This window comes from Pteropus vampyrus, unplaced genomic scaffold (assembly GCF_000151845.1).
Source record: "Pteropus vampyrus isolate Shadow unplaced genomic scaffold, Pvam_2.0 Scaffold10, whole genome shotgun sequence".
Taxonomy (NCBI): domain Eukaryota; kingdom Metazoa; phylum Chordata; class Mammalia; order Chiroptera; family Pteropodidae; genus Pteropus; species Pteropus vampyrus.
Genome location: NW_011888791.1, coordinates 3,941,516 through 3,959,815, shown reverse-complemented (window position 1 = coordinate 3,959,815; position 18,300 = coordinate 3,941,516). Strand labels below are relative to the sequence as shown.

The following is an 18,300-nucleotide window of genomic DNA, read 5'->3' as shown; positions in this document are numbered from 1 at the left end:
ATGGCGAGTGTAGTCTATTGTGCATTCAACACTAGGCTACATAATTACATTAGTTTTTTTTTTTTTTTTTAAACATTTCAAGTTGGAAAAATAGGAGGACTAATAAGCTGGTAAAAGAAATTTTAGAAAGACCAACAGCCGTTCAGTACTTTGATCTTAATACTTTGGTATAGGGGCTGGGGTAAGTGGTCATGTTGACTATAGACAGCTGTTTTCTGATCATTTAAAAAGTAACTTTTGTAGCTCATAAAAGAATGGAAATAAGGTATGACTATTCTCCATTCTGTCAGAAGAAGAAAGGTCGGTCAGGAGTCTTCAGTGGTAAGCCTAAAAGTGCACTTCTTATATTACAGGTTAAGATATTCTCTAACATGCTACTGATAAGTTACTAGAGGTGGAAAATAAAATGGTACAGAAATGAATGAGTTTACAAGAAAGAAGACAAAAAGTGAAGGCGTATGAATGCATGGAAATGATCATTTTCTTCTTGGTGCTGTTTCTTAAACTTAGTCATGGGAATTATCTGTATTTTAAATCTGGTCTAATATACTTTTGACAAGTACAGGTAAAGGCAGAAAGAAATTTACTCCTTCAGTTCTTAATCTTAAATGTTTAACTGCCTCCATTCCCCACCACCACCAGAAAAAAAAAAAAAAACAAACTTGTGAATGGCCTGTGAGTCAGAGATATATTAGCAGACTACCAAGTCAACAGTCTAAGCAATTGAGCCATTTCACTATGCAGTTTCTTTACAACATGAAATGAATACTTACTGTTAACCTCCCAATTTCAAGGAAATATAGGAGAATTAATTATAGATGTATATAATTACCATTTATCTGTCCACAAATATTTTATGAAATCCTATCATAGACAGTGTCTCTTCTATATAAAACTGGAAGAAAACTAAGTCCTTTTAGCGAATACAGCAAGGCAATGTTTAGTTCATTTTTAAATGCAGAAGTCTTGTTACGTGGTGTTTTCATCTCTGAACTTCCAAAAGGCTATAAAATGGCTCTTCTCAAATATTTTTAAGATTTCATTTCAGCTATTTCCTTTTTACATTCAGAAGATTGGGTGCAGACACTTTCACTTTGCCAGGAATGTTTCTTGATAAATCCGTGTCCTAAAAAAAAAAATTACTGAATATCTTCATGTTCTATGTGGTCAATCATATTTCTTAAGACAATTATGTATCCTCTGCTACCAAAAGAAAGGGATTTCCAAATTTTCACCTGAAATTTTACTTATTTTATACTGCTTTTCAAGTAAGACAGCATTTTCTACCAAAATAATAGCCGCAACTTGCAACTACTAAGTGAAGCAAGAACAAAAACAACAAATTATAACTGCTGCCATTTTTAGTTGCAACACCAATCTCCAGAAAGTTATGGAGAAATAATTTACCTTAACACTGCGGAATAAGTCTTTTTCTCTTGCTGTTGCTTCTTTAGAATGCATGAAACTATTCAAGGCTGTTTTTGCAGCTGTAAATAGAAAATAGAAGAATCTACTTTTGTTCAGTCAAGAAATATTTAAAATCATAATTCAAAAAAAAAATTTAAATACCTTTTCCTTTTTTCTGAACTCCAGGAGTAAGTTTCACTTTGTATCTTTAAAAAGGAATTGCATATGTTACTAAAGAGAGATTATAAAACAATTCATCAATCATTATTGTCTCAGCTGTTTTGAGTAAACTAGTGATGACTTACTTATAGTTTGTCATGGTGGTGTAAGGGGCACATATTGGAATGGCAAACAGTAGTACATCTTCAGGATGTGGCTGCCCTGTCAAAGAATCAAACAGGTTTTCCTAAAAAGGGAAAACAAAAACAATTACTAAAGTAATCCGCATCAGTTCTAAAAAAGGAAAACTCTAAACCTGTCAAATTGATATGTCAACATATTTTTATCCTTTTCTGATAGATAGCCTTAAGCTCTACTTTACAGCTCCAAAGTGTTTCAGACCAATGGTATTTAAACATATTCTTTACTACTTATAATTTTGCCTAGCATAAAGAGAAATGACAACAGTGATTTTCAAAATAGCACCTGTAATACATTTAAGAGAGAGGGAGAAAAAACTTGTTGGATATAACTCAAGTTGCAGAAAACTACTATGGATTAAAATGAAGCACAATAATGACCACGAATAGATTTAAATCCATTACAAGGAAATGGGACTGATGCTTTGGCTAGACCAGTAGTTCTCAACCATAGGGTTTTGCCCCCCAAAAGACACTGGACAATGTTTTTAGTGTCACAACTTGGGGAGAATATGGGGGGGAGTGGGGTGGGTGAGGGCACAGTGCTACTGGCATCTAGTGGGTAGAGGCCAAGGATGGGACAGCTACCCACAACAAAGAATTATCCATCCCCAAATGTTCACAGTGGTGAAGTTGAAAAACTCAGGGCCAGAATAGCCTTCTCTCTTGCTTGTTCTTAACAAGAAACCCTAGTGCTTTCTTAGAGTTCCCATTTGATGGGCTGTCTATAAGACTGCCCATATTTAAAAACAAGTAAATTTAGAGACAAAATGCTTGGTACTCAGGTAGTGTATTTACTATGAACTTGTCTAAATTCTTCATATATATTACGTATAGTTCTCAAAACAATTGTCTCTTAGTAGGGACAATTACCCCCATTCTTCAGATAAGGAGACTGAGGCACAAAATGTTTCCAAGGTTACAGTTCTATGTGGCAAAGTTGGGATTCAAAACCAGAATGTCTGACTCCAGAGCCTGCAGTTTTGTCTTAGCCTTTTCAGTTTTAATTAGGAGTTGTGTGTAAAATGTTCTGGGAACTGGACTGCAGCCAGAGTGCTGTAGTAGAGACTCCAACCCAAAATCATACCTCATTTCCCTGTTGATCCAGCTCTTGCTCTTCCTGTTCCAAACAAACACAATTTAAAAAGTCAGTTATAACGTAAATTGAAATTCCACACCACTCAAAACTATGAGGAGAAACAGTGAAATAACAAGACTCACATCTAACCCATAAGATAAGGACCCCAGGATTGTGTTCTTCAATGTCCTGAAACTGAGTGAAGTAATTTGTGTGTCTAAATATTTCAGAAAGCAATGCCATTCAAAGAGAAAAAAGACTGTTCTCTGAAGTCTGAAAGTTCAGAGATGAAAACTTCCATAGAGTATGTGCTAAAGCAGTAAATACAAGGAAGATTTAAAATGATGGATAGTGTTGTGTGAAAGAAAAGAAGGTTAGCACTCCCTCTGACTAGGATGGAAGAGGCCCTTGGGCCTGACAACACACATATGGTTAAGACATTGCCCCCTACTTCGTGGCATTTAACCTTCATAATAAAGAAACAAGTAAATAAATAATAAATAAAAATAACATCTTTAATGAATATTTGTGAGTCTAGGGTTTACGGAATAAAATATGAAGATAACGGTAAAAATTTGAGGATCAAAATGAGTTTTAATATTACTAAACAACAATACTGTTCAGCAGGGAAAAAAGAAAACAGTAATACATTTAGAGTCCCCATAAGCATTACCTGCACTGAACGGAACACACAACTATAACCAAAGCTTTAACTGCCATAAATAAAAGTAGAAGTTGAATAAATTTTTTTTTTACAAGTTTATAAAACAGATCTTTTGCTCAGAATTTCAAGATGTACACATTCATGCAAGAAGATATGCTTAACGCTGGGCTTTTATATTCGGTCGATGGAACAATTAGGCAAACATCTTAACTGGAAAACAACTTCTTACTGGTTTTCCTACTAGGGCACTTGGCACTTTAACTATGTAACCACTTTCAACATTATGTAAGGCAATACTACATGTAATCCTATAGAAAAACCTAGAGAAGTACAACTTTATTTTCCATTTATCTTCCAGACAATCCCAATTATTTGTCTTCTTTTAATTAAGTCAGTTCCCACCAGAATCAAATAAAGCTTCTCTATAAAACTGATTATTTTCTAAAGACTTGTGATAAACTTTTTGTCAGCTATCAACACTACCACTTTTATGCTTATGTTCTGCAATTTTAGTCTCATAGGTTGTATTTCTAAGGTGACTTTCCATTAAGAATTGGGTTATCATTCATTCTGGTTTTAGCACTGTTAAGTGCCATGTCCTGGGAACCCTGGGATGGTTCGTCACCCTAACTAAGATGCAAAAGCCTGTATGTGTGTGGTAGCCTTACCTTGTCATCATGCGTATCATCTACAGCCAAATCCTGTATCTCATGAGTTATAACCTCAAGGGATGGAGTTTCTTTCTTTATGCTGTCTGAGACCCTTAGTCCACCTCTAGGTTTCTGGGGCTGTTTCTTCACTGGTTCATCCTTTATTTTTCCTTTCTTCCCCTTCTTTCCTTTTTCTTCTTTGTTTGACCCTGCAGACTTTAATTCACAGAAGAAAACAGCTGATGTCAGTATTTTCAATACTGTCAATATTGTAACAAAAAATGGATTAAATGCCTAGCATATTAGATAGGCAGTGGTCTGGATGCCCCTTGGAAAGCAAAGGAAGAAAATGTTTTTAGATGTTACTTACCCCCAGCAATTTCATGATGAGTTCACGGTCTTCTTCATCTTGGTCTTTGTATTTTTCCTTCATTTTTTTCATTTTACTCTACAAAATCAAAAAGATTTTGGTTGGAAAAACTCCACAGTTAAAACCTGACAACAAATGTTTTTAAAGAAAAGGTTCTTCTTTAGTTAGCTGTTAAAATGCTTATTGGGCGAGGCACCATTATGAAGATAGATAAACCACAGTCCTCACCCTCAATGAATTTACCATCTGGTGGTAAAAGAAAATACATATGAGTAAGGATAAATTAATGCAAGATAATCTAAATAAGAGGTACAAACATTTCTAAGATAACTTTGAGAAAGGAAACATTCAGCTTGACCAAGAACTGTGGGGGAGAAATAAAGCAAACCTGTAAGTTAGTCTTAAAGGAAGTAAATTTTATAGTATCTTAGAACATAGGAAAAGGAAGATTATAAGGTAAAGACAGGACAGAGTAGTAATAGCAAGTCATCACATTTGGTTGGATCAAGCTATATATACAGAGGAAGAACAAGAAATAAGGCAGCAAAGCTAGGCTAGAGGAAGAACAAGAAATAAGGCAGCAAAGCTAGGCTAGGTACTTATTGCAGAGGCTCATAAGACTGAATTTCATCAACTTAAACTAGTGATTCTTTGGCTACACATTCGCATCACCCTAATGGTTTTTAAATTATAGACATCTAGGCCTCACCTGCAAAGATGTTCATCTTGATTAATCTTAGCTGGGACCCAAATAAAAAAATCTCTAAAATTTTAAAGATTTCTTTAAACAGGACACGGACACACACACACACACACACACACACACACACACGCACACAAACTAACCATAAAAGATTGATGAGTTGAACTTCATTAAAATTAGCAAATGCTGTTCATCAAAAAAATACTATTATAAAAGTGAAAAAAAAAATCAAGCCTCAAAATGTGAATAGTATATGTAATACATTTATCCAAGATAAGCCTCGTAATTCGGGATTTCAAAGAACTCATATACATCAATGAGAAAGTTGGACAGCCCAGTTTTTAAAATGGGCACTTCAGAAAGAGAAAATTCAAAGGTCTAATAAACATGAAAAAGTGCTCAATATCATTAGTCATCAGGGACATGCAAATTAAAGCCAAAAAGACTGTAGTATATACATACTTGGATGACGAAACAAAAACAAAAACAAAACCAAAAAAAACAAAACCAAAAAAAACCAAACACCCTGACAATATCAAATGTTAGTAAGGATATGGAGCAACTGGAATTCTGATACACTGCTTGGTAGGAAATTGGTATAAGTACTCTGGAAAAGTGGTAATATCTACTAAAACCAAATACAATATGTATACACTATAACCCAGCAATTCCACTCCTAGCTACACAACAGAAACATATACTTGTAGACGTAAAAGACATATATAAGAATGTCTATCAACAACACTGCAGGCAGATAAATTGTGGCAGACTCATACAACAGAATGCTATTTAGCAATGCAAATGAACTGTTATAAACAACATGGATGATACTCAGAATGTTGAGTGAAACGTGCCAGAGTATATACCATATGATTACTTTTATATAAAGTTCAAAAGCAGGCAAAATAATCTATAATTAAAGTAAGAATAATTTTTTTTTGGTGGAGATACTATTTAGAAAGGGGCAAGAGCGAGCCTTCTGGAGGACTGGAAATGTTCAAGTGTCTTGATATGCATGAATAAAAATTCATCGAGTTAAACACGAAATTTAATTATTTATTAAAAACCTACCAGCAAAACTGTACACACCAGGTACAATTTTATAAGCAAATGCTATCGAATTTCAAGGAACCAACAACCTCCACTTTACATAAACTTCCAGAGAGTAGAAAAAGAGGAAATGGTATAACCTAGATACCAAAACCAGGTAAGGACAATTTGAGAAATCAGAGGCCAATTTAATAGTTTTTCTCAAGTAATTTACCACATTTATCAATTATAGGAGAAAAATAATAGATACAGAAAAAGCATTCAACAAAACTTGACTCATCATTATTAAAATAACTCTTCATAAAGGATATCTACCAACAACCCGTAGGAAAGATCCAACAATGAAGAAAATTTTAGAAATAGTCCCATTAATGTAATTAACAAAGATGCACACTATTATTACTTCTCTGCAGCACTACTGATGTTTGAGCTAGTGCAAAAAACATAAGTAATAATTGATATTAGGATTAGAAAAGAAGAAAAGCAGTATTACTGCCTACACATGAAATAGAAAATATTCAATAAGATTGCCTATTACTAGAATATGAAAATTGTTTTTCCACATACCAGCAATTAACTATGAAGTGAAAGTTTTAAAAATACACCATTTTAAAAAAGTAAGAAAAATTCTAAGTAGGACTAGATAAGACGGGTAAGACTAGGGGAAAATATATCTTTATTGAAGACTATAAAATAGTGTCGCATCATTACAGTTCACATTCATGGACAGGAAGAATCAATGTGGTAAAGATGCACCCTATTATTTACTGTTATTTTATATTGTTGGACATTTAGATTATTTTGTTTTCTTGCTATTATAAATATCAACTTGATGAATATCCTTAGTGCATACACTGATTTTTTTTTAGGATAAATTCCTAAAGTGGAATTGCTGAGTCAAAGAGCAAAGGTGGTGTTAGGACTCCCGCTGAGAATTCCCATGGTATGCATGTAAACATTTACTGAATGAGATTATCTCTTAATTTGTTGGTTGAAAACAATTCTCCTTGTTTACTTTAGCATTTCTTTTATTGCTTTTTCAGATTTGCCATTTGTCTTTCGGTTTTATTGATAGTTCTTTTCTACAGCTGGAATTTACTTTGGTACTTTAACATGACTAGCCACTAATTTTTAATATTTCATACCTTCCCAATCTATAGTATTATTTTATCATATATTAATTGCTTAAAGGTACAATTAATGGTCCTGTGTCTACATTTGTTTCACTTTTCTATCTCCCTGTTCTATATTAACATCATACTGTTTTAATAATTCTAACATTAAAGGTTTTAAGACTTCCTTAGCGATTCTCTAGTCTTCACTCTTAAATGAACTTCACAATTACTTTATCAAGTTAAAATCTCAATTCTAATTAAAGTCATGGTGAATTTACATATTAATATGGGGAGAATCGATATTCTTCCCTTCCATATGTGTAGTATGTTCCTTCATTTACTTGAGGCCTACTGGTAAAAAAAAAAACACAGGAAATTCTGGTCACTATAGATGGAGGAAAGATCATGAAACATGATCTTTATTAAGATTTCAAAGGAATTTTTTTAAAAAGATAGTGATATATTGGTTCACAATCCCTTCTTTTTTACACTGCTATAGCATTTTTAAAAAGTATATTCTATATCCACTACCTCTTCCTTCATCACCCACCTTTAATAAAATATATAAGAACTCTAACCAAAATCACACTAATAATTGAAAAAGAAATTACTAAGCTCAATTATCAATAAAAGAACAGCACTGCCACTTTACTAGCTGAGTGTCTCTGGCAAATCACAATCTCCCATTCCTCTTCTACATAAAATGAGGTCTTCTGTCTAGATGATCTTAAAGGAATATGAAACAGTGATCTCTATGTTCCCCAAACACTATATTTTCAACTAATTTTTAGTCAAAGGGTGTCACATAGGATTATTTTTTTGCCTACATCATCTGTTCACTTAAACTTTAAAAAATTAAGAGGAACTTCACAACCGTACTATACTGACTTTAACAATTCACCCTAAAGTTTTATTACCTTTTGTCCTCGCTTCATTGGCTGCACAGCTGGGGCATTTTTGTTTGTGTTCTGATGAGTTTCAATATGTAGAGTATTTTCTTTTTCTTTGTCCTTTCCCTCTATCACTTCTAAATCCCCAGAGTCACCTGGAAGCTTTTTCTTCTTCATTTCCCTAAATATAAATGAAATGGGAACAACTTATTCTTAGAATTTCAAATTCTTAGTGCCCTAAAAAAATTACATGGAAAAGGGAATATGTAATATATAAGAGATCACGGCTTCTGCTTAAATTGATAATCATCAGGCTACAGTATACAAAGAACAGCAAATCATCACACAGGAAAACTGAAAATTTTTCTCATGGATTCCTCATTGTTTCTGTTATTCAGACAACACACTGTCATCCTTGACTAATCCTTACTCAGCAGCCATATACAGTCCCTCAACACCCTGATGACCAGGCACTGGGATTTGCAGTCTTTCTATCAACATGGCCTTGGCACATCTTAGGTATTCAATAAAATATTTGTTGGTTAACTGAATAAATAAATGGATACAAAAACAAGCAAAATTAAGGAAGAAAAGGAAATTCTATTACTGTGATAGTTTTCACATGCAATCTCTTCTATTCCGAATGTCACTGCTTCAGTCTAGGTCATCATTACTTCCTAATCAGACTCCCTCCAGTGATTTCCCCCATAATCTGTTCTACATGAAATTCGAGATTAATCTTTAATTGTTTACCTATGTCACATTCCCATTCAAAAGCTTACAAAAGTCCTCTTCACATCACTTTCAGGATAAAATCCAAAATACGCAGCTTGCCATTCTAAGTTCTCCATTTGTGGTCCATACTTGGCCAGTCTTATCTATCAGTTCACAAACATGAACTCTCTGCTCCCTTTCTCCTCAGTCTACCTCTCATTTCCTCAAAGCACTGCCCCACTTTGTTCATGCTGATTCTTCATGGAGTCTTCATGTTCAACCTTATCTTCATTTACCTAAGTCCTAATATATCTTCGAAGTATACTTCTGATATTTCCCCAAACATCTGAACTCAGAGAAATTTCTTACTCCTCAACCACTATTATCACTTTCAGATAACACTACAGTTGACCCTTGAACAATATGGGTTGTACTTACATGCCCCGAAGAAGTGGGCCCACAGAGTTCAAATCAGTGTTGTTCAAGGCTCAACTGTTTTCAATCCAGATACCCGACTAAAGTTATACGCAGATTTTCAACTGCATGGAGATCAGCGCCCCTAATCCCTGTGTTGTTCAAGGGTCAAATGTACTAATAGGTTTATGGCTATTTCCTGAATCCAGGACGTAAAAGCTTCTTCATGACACAAATTTTATATTTTAGCTCATTGTATACTCGCTATCTAGCGTAGTGCCACGTTCTCAGAGAATTTTCTGTAATAGTTTAATAATTATCTTTTTCAAACAAAAAGGTTTATTTTCCATTTCAATCTAGGGCCTCTTCCTTGAATGCTTTACCGGTTTTAGTCTTTTTAACCCACAGCAGTTGTCTCAGTTGTTCCTTTCCTTCAGCCTGTACCTTTCTATTTTCCTCCTCAGTCCTACTGTTATATTTAAAAACAAAAAGCAAACCAAAAAACTAAGTCTTCTCCCATATATAAAACTTTCCTATTTCAAGTATTCATTCCTGTTTATTCCTATCAATATTATCCTAAAACCAATCTGTCTATTTAATACACTGCAAACCCTATCGTACAATATATATGTAATAAAAGGTTTGTCTCGTGTTACTTGACCTATCTCACTGATTACAGTGACAGATTAGGGCCCTAAAATAGAAAAACCTATTAGAGTTGAATATTAAAAACCAAACAAGATTTATGCTAAATCTTGGTAATTTTAATAAGGGAGGTCTTTAGAACAGCTAAGTGATCTGTCATAAGTGAATTGTCAATTAAAAAAAAAAAAAGCTGACATGCTTTTCAGTTAGATAACAAAAATATGTTTACCTTCTTTCCTTGGCTGACAAATGTCTTCGGCTCTGTAATTTACTGTCACTCTATTAAAATTAAAGAAAAAAAAAAAGCAAATGCAAACAACAACATCACTAATGTTAATTTTTCAAAAATTAAAATTAAAAAGTAGAAGTAGAAAATTACTCTCTTCATTGAGGACATGATGTTCTTCATAAAATTTTGAAAACAGCTTACCATATTAGAAGATTCTTCTTTTGAAACCAATTTCTGGAGGGACCTATGAAAACAGGATGCACTAGCCTGTAGAAGGCATTCATTTACAAAAGTCTTAAGTATTGGCATTCCTACAAATTTTCAAATTCGGTAAAATTAGAAAAAATAAAATTACTCATTTTCTCACACTTTTAAATACATTCTTTAATAGCTGACACGTATTGAACATTTACTATGTGCCAGACACTGCTAGATGCTTTACATGCATCTATAATTTTCACTAAAACCCAGTGAATGGGATAACATTCCATTTTCACCAAAAAGGAAACTGAAGCTTAGACATAAAGTAACTTGCCAAAGGATACACCCTAAGACTCAATTCTGTTCTGACTCCTAAACCAGTCTTAACTACTTCAATGATAATACTTCCATGATAATGCTTTTATAACTATGGTATTGTTTACTTGGTGACCAGTAAGGCATTAAACACTAAAACACTTATTTTATGGATGGAATGGCCTTTGCTATATTATTAGCATTTATAACAATTTACTCATTTCTATTTTTGACCTAATTTTGCCACTTTCATATATACTGTATTTTTCTACTTTAGGTCCTGGTAATTTCTTTAGAGAGATCTACCCCCCAACCAAATGGTGAAAAGATAATAAGACCTTAGGAAAATGAAGGGTAACAGTACGAAGGTCAATCTTGGTACTATCTTTGTAAGGATTAACTCTTCATCATTCCTAGCTTACAAAATAAAACAAAATTATGGTTTTTCAACTACCTTTGGGACTGAAGGTGGGACAAGTCAATGGTAGTATCAGGATAATTTAATGTCTCTTCCCCTTCATCCTTCATTTCACCAAGAGGTTCCTGATCTTTGACCACCTCTTCAGATTCTCCTTCATCTTCAGAACTTTCTTCCTGAATTAGTTCTTCACTTAGCTCATCTCCGCCACTTTGAATAGTAATACCCTCCTGGTCAACCTGAGTCATGAGTTCCACTTCCACAGGAGTTTCATGTAATTCTTCTTTATCTTCTTCACTGCTACTGTCACCTCCATCTGTAGAATTACCATAAGGAAAGGTCAGAGTGCTACAATCACAATAAAGCTAGGTGATTTCCTTGAAAACTTCATAAAAATATTCTACTAATGTCCTTTTCTCCAAAAGATAACCAGAAAAAGGCCTGAGCATCCCCAAAGGGTACTCCGATTTAGACAAAAGGATACTCTCTGTACTATGAACTGGTTGGAATAAATGATCTCCAAGATCCTTTACTACAATCTACAATAAATTTCTTGGATACTGCGACCATTTCTACAATAAAAACTATAACTTTGTCTTTTCTAAAAAGGAGGACAAAAGAAGCAGTTCTATAAATTCTGTTATTTGCACATGAGAACTGAAATGAGATAATACATGTTATATAATTGGCATGTAGTAGGTGTTCACACTTTTGCGAAAGGAACACTGCCTACGGTTATATGGTCTAGGTGCTTCACCTATAAAATGAGATGCCACCACCCATCTGACAAGAATGACCATGAGAATTCAGTAAAAAATAATGTAAATAAAGCACTTTATACAGTTTCAGGAACATGGTGAAAATTCAAAAAACAGAAATCCTGAAGTACAACAGCAGTTGTAAACAAAACGATGCAAATATTACTCCTAAAAAATAATGACCATATGAGAAAAACTAACTATAAAAATAAGTTAGAGGGCATATTTTCCTTAGTGCCTTTAGGTAGGTAGGTAGGTAAATTTATTCCAGTAACTATAGTTATTCTCTACTGGAAGCAAATATATTATTAAATCAAGCCAAATTCTCATAAAGGAAATTGCACTTGTTATAACTCATCTTTGTACCACTTCTAATTCCTAAATCCGAAAGTAAATGCTCATTCATATGAACCTGAGTCTATCTCTGTTAAACACATTATGTATTATCCACTAAATGCGGAAGTTTTATTATATAAACATATACCCAAATATATTAGTTATGGATCCAATACTTCATAATTCACTAGAATTATACTTAACATTTCCAAAAACAGAATTCAGTAAAACTGATAGCAAGTTTTTTTTTTAATTTCAATTATCCCAAAGGAGATATGATCTGCTAAGAATTTAGAAAACTAGACAATAAAAAACATTATAAGCTACTTTATTAAAATCTGTAAACTACCTAGTTGTTCCATTTCTTCTGATATGAGTTCACTTGCACAACTTGCCAGTGTCTCCATGTCTTCATCCTGCACTCTGACTTTTCGTTCACTTCGATGTCTCCAAACACAAGACTCATCTACCTATGGAAATAGTTCTTTTTCATTGATGGAACTTTAGGTGAGACTAATGAAAATCAGAAAAAAAAAATAACAAAGATGAAGAGTACCTTAAAGAGGAAGCTAAACCCCATCATTAGATATGAGGGAGGAAGGAAATTCTTTTTTCCTACAAAAGATAATGTGCATAAACAATTAAAAAATCTGTTTTCTTTATTTTATGCATGCAAGATATCTGACACCTATAGTCACACGTGTTTTGTCTTTCTTTTGTCATGAAGGAACATTTCCCATTTACAGAATTTGGCATTATGTAAGGAACAGGAATTAGGAAAGAAAAAAATATGACTGCTTGCTCTCATCTTTTGGGTTAGTCAGACTCTGAATAATTCATTTTTAGAAAAAAGGTCATGCTATTCTTTCTTACCCTTATAACTTTAAACTATGTGAAAGTACACTCTCATCAATAAAAAAATATAAATGGAGATGACATGACAAATGCTAAATCTGCCACACTAGGGCTATTTTCCTTATTTCATAATAGATTTCATATGTATGAAATAAAAATAATTAGTATCTATTCTGAGAATATTAGTAGATGGTCCTCAAATCTGTCTCCATAATACACTGACAAGTCATTACCTCTTATCATGAAGCTTCCTGTTGTCAAATATTCTCCAGTTGGTGCTGTTTTAGACACCTGAGGAACACAATAATATATACATTATACTCTTAAGAAATACGTTTCTTAAAAAAATTTTCACTCAAGAGAGTAAAGTTATATTCAAGTAAAAAGCGTTATGTCCTGAAAAGTTTGTAATTTAGCAAAAATTCTCAACATGGAAAGGACAGATCTCTCTCTTCAATGATAGATATACCTTAGGTAGTAACAAAGAAAGGAAATAATGAAGGATATACTACATCGATAATTTTCAAATGCCTTGGATTAGAGCCAGAACTGGTCCACACTATTCCTCTAATGTGATATGAGAAAAATAAAAAAGTTTAATAAACTTATCATAAACCTATATTTACTAAAATAAAACTATATTTATTAAAATCCTTTTCTGAGAAAATTTTTGGTAAAAAAATAACCTTTCATTTTAGGGACTAAAGATAGCAGATTTTTAAAAATAATATTCTAATGTGTCAAAATAGGAGTAAGCAATATAATTCCACAATTTTTAAAAATTTTGTACAACTGTGAAACTGCCAAAACTTATTCATAAAAGAATTAAAGCCACTTTTGTAACGACTGAAGCAGAAAAATCTAATCCCAGAAGTGATATTAATTTCCTAAAATGCAGTATCACAGCATAGGAGAAGATAATTTAAATAGATATAAAATAAAACTAAATCTAAGAAAGGACAATGGTACTGAACTCTTTTTTTACCTTGCTGTACAGCTTTAGGACCTTGTAAAAGTATATCATTATTGATTATAATTCTTGAAAATGTGGTATCAACAGCAGTGTTAAGTCAAATATGTAATGAAGTATCATCAAATAAAATAGAATTAACCACAAAGAAGGACAATTACTAAAACAAAGTAAATATGAAACCACTGAATATATTTACTTTTCTGGAAAGGCCAAAGAGAATTCAGAAAATTCCAAGAAAGATGAATAGGAGAAAGACCTTTTAGGTCAGTATGCCAGCTGTAACTGGAACACTCTTTATTCCATATAATTGCACGATCACTCTCTCTTCATTTAGGTAGCTGCTGCTCAAATCATACTTTGACAGAAAGGCCTTCCCTGACACTTTATTCAAAATGGTAGCCCCTATCACTTTCTATCCCCTTACTCTGCTTTAAAAAAAAGTCTTTATAGCAGTTGCTACCTGACATTATGTATTTTTTTCCACCACCAAAATGTCGCCTCCAAGGTACTTAGCCTTTATGACATCTATACCCACAGTAGCTCTTAATAAATTAAGAAAAAGGACCACAGCCCTTATTACCTGATGATGGTACACCCACCAAGCACTAGTGATAACTCGGGCATCCCAAGCAGCACTGTAGCAAAGTGCCATTGTGCCAGCTTCAGTCAAGGTCCGAGGAGGAATTGGTTCTCCTGAAATAACAATGCTACAATGCTTCAGTACCAAAGTACAGACTTCTTTGTACAGAGCACTATTTGAAAATCGCATGTGTGGCAGGTTCAATCTTCTTGTATTTTAAATACTAGTACCACAGTTTTATTTCAATGTTACAAAAAGTTACTATTTATATTAAAAATGTATTTACATAGCAGGCTTTTAGATGGTTTAAGTAAATAAAACAAGTTGGAGAAGAAATATCTTCTCACTTATATCAATAATTCTAACTTCACTACAAAAAGGATAATTTAAAACACCTATTTAAACTTTGAAGACTTCCGGAATTACTATACATTGCCTAAATCATCAAAATAAAGAGCATATTAATAATATATCCCTAGCTAGATTTCAAATGTTTTTAAGTCGAAACATAATTCACATACCATAAAATTCACCAGCTTAAAAAGTCCCAGTGGTTTTAGCATATTCATAAAGCTATGTAACCATTACCATTAATTCCAGAATTTTCATCTTCCCTAGAGGGAATTTTATACCCATTAATAATAGTCACTTTCCATTTTCCCAGCCCGTGGCAATCACTAATCTACTTTCTTTCTCTATGGATTTGCCTTTAGAATTTTACATACAGTTGACCCTTGAACATAAGTTTGAAGTACACGGGTTTTTTTCTATAAATACTGTACATGTATTTTCTAATGATTTTTAGTAATTTTTTTTTTCTAGTGTACTTTATAACATATAATATCATTATTGATATTGATAATATCAATATTGATATATTGATATATAGCATACAAAATAGGTGTTAATCACAGTTTGTTTCTGTAAGGCTTCAGGTCAACAGTAGGCAACTAATAGTGAAGTTCTGGGGAGTCAAAAGTTATACACCGATTTTCCAACTACATTGTGGGGGGCAGTGGTTGTCTGGTGCCCCTAACACCTGCGTTGTTCAAGGATCGGGTGTAAATGGAATCATATGTGTCTGGCTTCTTTCACTTAGCCTAATGTTTTTAAGGTTCTTCCATGTTAGAGCACGTTTCAGCACTTTCCTTTTAAATCTGAATACTATTCCACTATATGGATACACCACACTTTATCAGTTGATGGATATATGGGCTGTTTCCATTTCTTGGCTATTATAAATAATGCTTCTAGGAATATCTGCAAAAATGTTTTATGTGGACATACATTTTCAATTGTCTTGGTTATATACCTAGGAGTGGAATTGGTAAATTCTGTTTAACTTTTTGGGAAACTGTCAAACTATTTTCTATAGCAGCTGCAACATTTTCCATTCCCACCAGCAGGGTATAAGGGTTCCACCCTCACCGACACTTATTGTCTGTTTTTTCATTGTAACCATTCTAGTGGATGTGAAGTGGTATCTCATTGTTGTTTTGATTTGCATTTCCCTAATGATGAATGATGCTGTGCATTTTATGTGCTTTTTAGCCATTTACATATCTTTGAAGAAATGTCTACTGAATCTGTTGCTTATTTTTAAACTTGGTTTTCTATTGTTGAATCTTAAAGACTTCTTTGGTCCTTTATCAGATAAATGATTTGCAAGTATTTTCTCCCATTCTGTGAGTTGTCTTTTTCACTTTCTTAATAGTGTCCTTTGAATTTAATGTTTTTGATTAGGTCCAATTTAAGTGTTTTTTCACCTTTGGTTGCTTTATACTTTTGGTGTTATATCTAAGCAATAACTTCCTGATGCAAGATTATAAAGATTTATGTCTTATTTTCTTTTAATGATTTTATAGTTTTAGGTCTTAAGTTTAGGTCTTTGATGCATCAAAATTAATTTTTGTAAATGGTGTGCAGTAGAGGATCTAAATTCATTCTTTTGCACATGCATATCAGTTGTCCCAGCATCATCTATTATAAGACTGTTCTATCCCATTGGCCTTGGCACCCTTGCTGAAAATCAACTGACCATAAATGAGGGATCTCAATTCTCTTCATTGACCTATCTGCCCATCCTCATTCTAATACCACAGTTTTGATTCTGTTGTTTGGTAGGAGGTTTTGAAATCAGCAAGTATGAGTCCTCCAATTTTATACTTCATCATCAAGAATGATTTGGCTAATCTGGGTTCTTTGCATTTCTACACGAATTTTAGGATCAGCCTGTCCATCTGCAAAAAAATGGGAGCTGGAATTTTGGGAGGGATCACATTGAATCTGTAGATTAATGTAGGAAGTATTGCCATTGGAACAATATCAATATTTCCAATCCATGAACACTTCTTTCCAATTATTTAGGTCTTAATTTTTTTCAATGATTTTTTTTTATAGTTTGGGGGTGTATGTTTTACATTTTTTTGATAAATTTACTCCTCAGTATTTTATTCTCTTTAATGTTATTATAAATGGGTGTTTTATTAACTTTTACTACTGTTCATTGCTAATGTACAGAAATAGAACTGACCTTTGTTATGATCTTGTATCCTGGATATTGCTGAATTTGTTTATTAATAATTTCTGGTGGATTCCTTAAGGTTTTAAACATATAAGATCAAGTCTTACACACATAGTTGGTTTTAAATATGTAAGATCAAGTCATCCGAAAACAGTTTTATTTGCTCCTCACTAATCTGGATATTTCTTCTTTTTATTGCTTTATGGCCTGCATAAAACCTCCATACGATGTTGAACAGAAGCAACAAGAACAGACATGCTTATCTTGTTCCTGATCTCAGGGGGAAAGCTTTTAGTCTTTTGCCACTAAGTATAACTGTTAGCTGTGGGCTTTTCATAGATGTTCTTTATCAAGCTGAGAAAGTTCCCTTCTATTCCTAGTTTGTTGAGTGCTTCTATCACGAATGGATGTTGAATTATTGCCAAAGGCTTTTTCTACATCAACTGAGATGATCATGTGATTCTGTCCTTTATTCTATTAATATACTGTACTACACTGATTTTTATATCTTAAAACCAACCTTGCATTCCTGGGATAAATCCCACTTTGTAATTGTGTATAATCCTTTTAATATGCTGCTAGATTCAGTTTCCTTACATTTTGTTGAATATTTTTGTATCTATATTCATTAGTGATATTGGTCTATAGTTTTCTTTTCTTGTGATGTCTTTGGTGGTATTATTAGGGTAAAACAGCCTCATAGAAGAGTTAAAAAATGTTCCCATCTCTTTTATTTTTTCAAAGAGTTCGTGAAAGATTGCTGTTTAATCTTCTTTAAAAGTTTGGTAGAATTAATCAGTGAAGCCATATGAGCCCAAGATTTCTTTTGTAAGTTGATTTTTCTTATTACTAATTCAAACTCTACTTATTATTGGTTTGTTTCGATTTTCTATTTCATCCTGGGTCAGTTTTGGCAGTTTATGTCTTTCTAGGAATTTGTCCATTTCATCTGCATTATCTAATTTGTTGCTATGCAAATGTACACAGTATTCTCTCAATCTTTTTGATTTCTGAGAAGTTGATAGTTAATGGCTCCTCTTTTGTTCCTGATT

General features: G+C 33.2%; 1 protein-coding gene and 1 non-coding gene across 2 annotated transcripts in view; one reads left to right on the top strand and one right to left on the bottom strand.

Moving 5' to 3' along the window:
• Positions 1-13: 13 nt before the first annotated feature.
• NEMF (nuclear export mediator factor) overlaps positions 14-18,300 on the bottom strand; it is a 49,320-nt gene continuing 31,033 nt past the window's right edge. The window contains exons 19-33 of the mRNA XM_011375966.2: positions 14,725-14,837; positions 13,405-13,462; positions 12,873-12,931; positions 12,666-12,786; positions 11,259-11,538; positions 10,490-10,532; positions 10,289-10,338; positions 8,314-8,467; positions 4,529-4,606; positions 4,177-4,374; positions 2,854-2,886; positions 1,713-1,813; positions 1,570-1,613; positions 1,408-1,487; positions 14-1,126 (exon numbers count right to left, since the gene is read on the bottom strand). Coding sequence (XP_011374268.1) covers positions 1,049-1,126; positions 1,408-1,487; positions 1,570-1,613; positions 1,713-1,813; positions 2,854-2,886; positions 4,177-4,374; positions 4,529-4,606; positions 8,314-8,467; positions 10,289-10,338; positions 10,490-10,532; positions 11,259-11,538; positions 12,666-12,786; positions 12,873-12,931; positions 13,405-13,462; positions 14,725-14,837 — 1,490 coding nt within the window. The 3' untranslated portion in view covers positions 14-1,048. The remainder of the gene's footprint in view (positions 1,127-1,407; positions 1,488-1,569; positions 1,614-1,712; positions 1,814-2,853; positions 2,887-4,176; positions 4,375-4,528; positions 4,607-8,313; positions 8,468-10,288; positions 10,339-10,489; positions 10,533-11,258; positions 11,539-12,665; positions 12,787-12,872; positions 12,932-13,404; positions 13,463-14,724; positions 14,838-18,300) is intronic.
• Positions 3,196-3,321, top strand: LOC111731053. The gene has a single exon (XR_002776944.1). It is a non-coding gene; the product is annotated as a U6atac minor spliceosomal RNA (small nuclear RNA).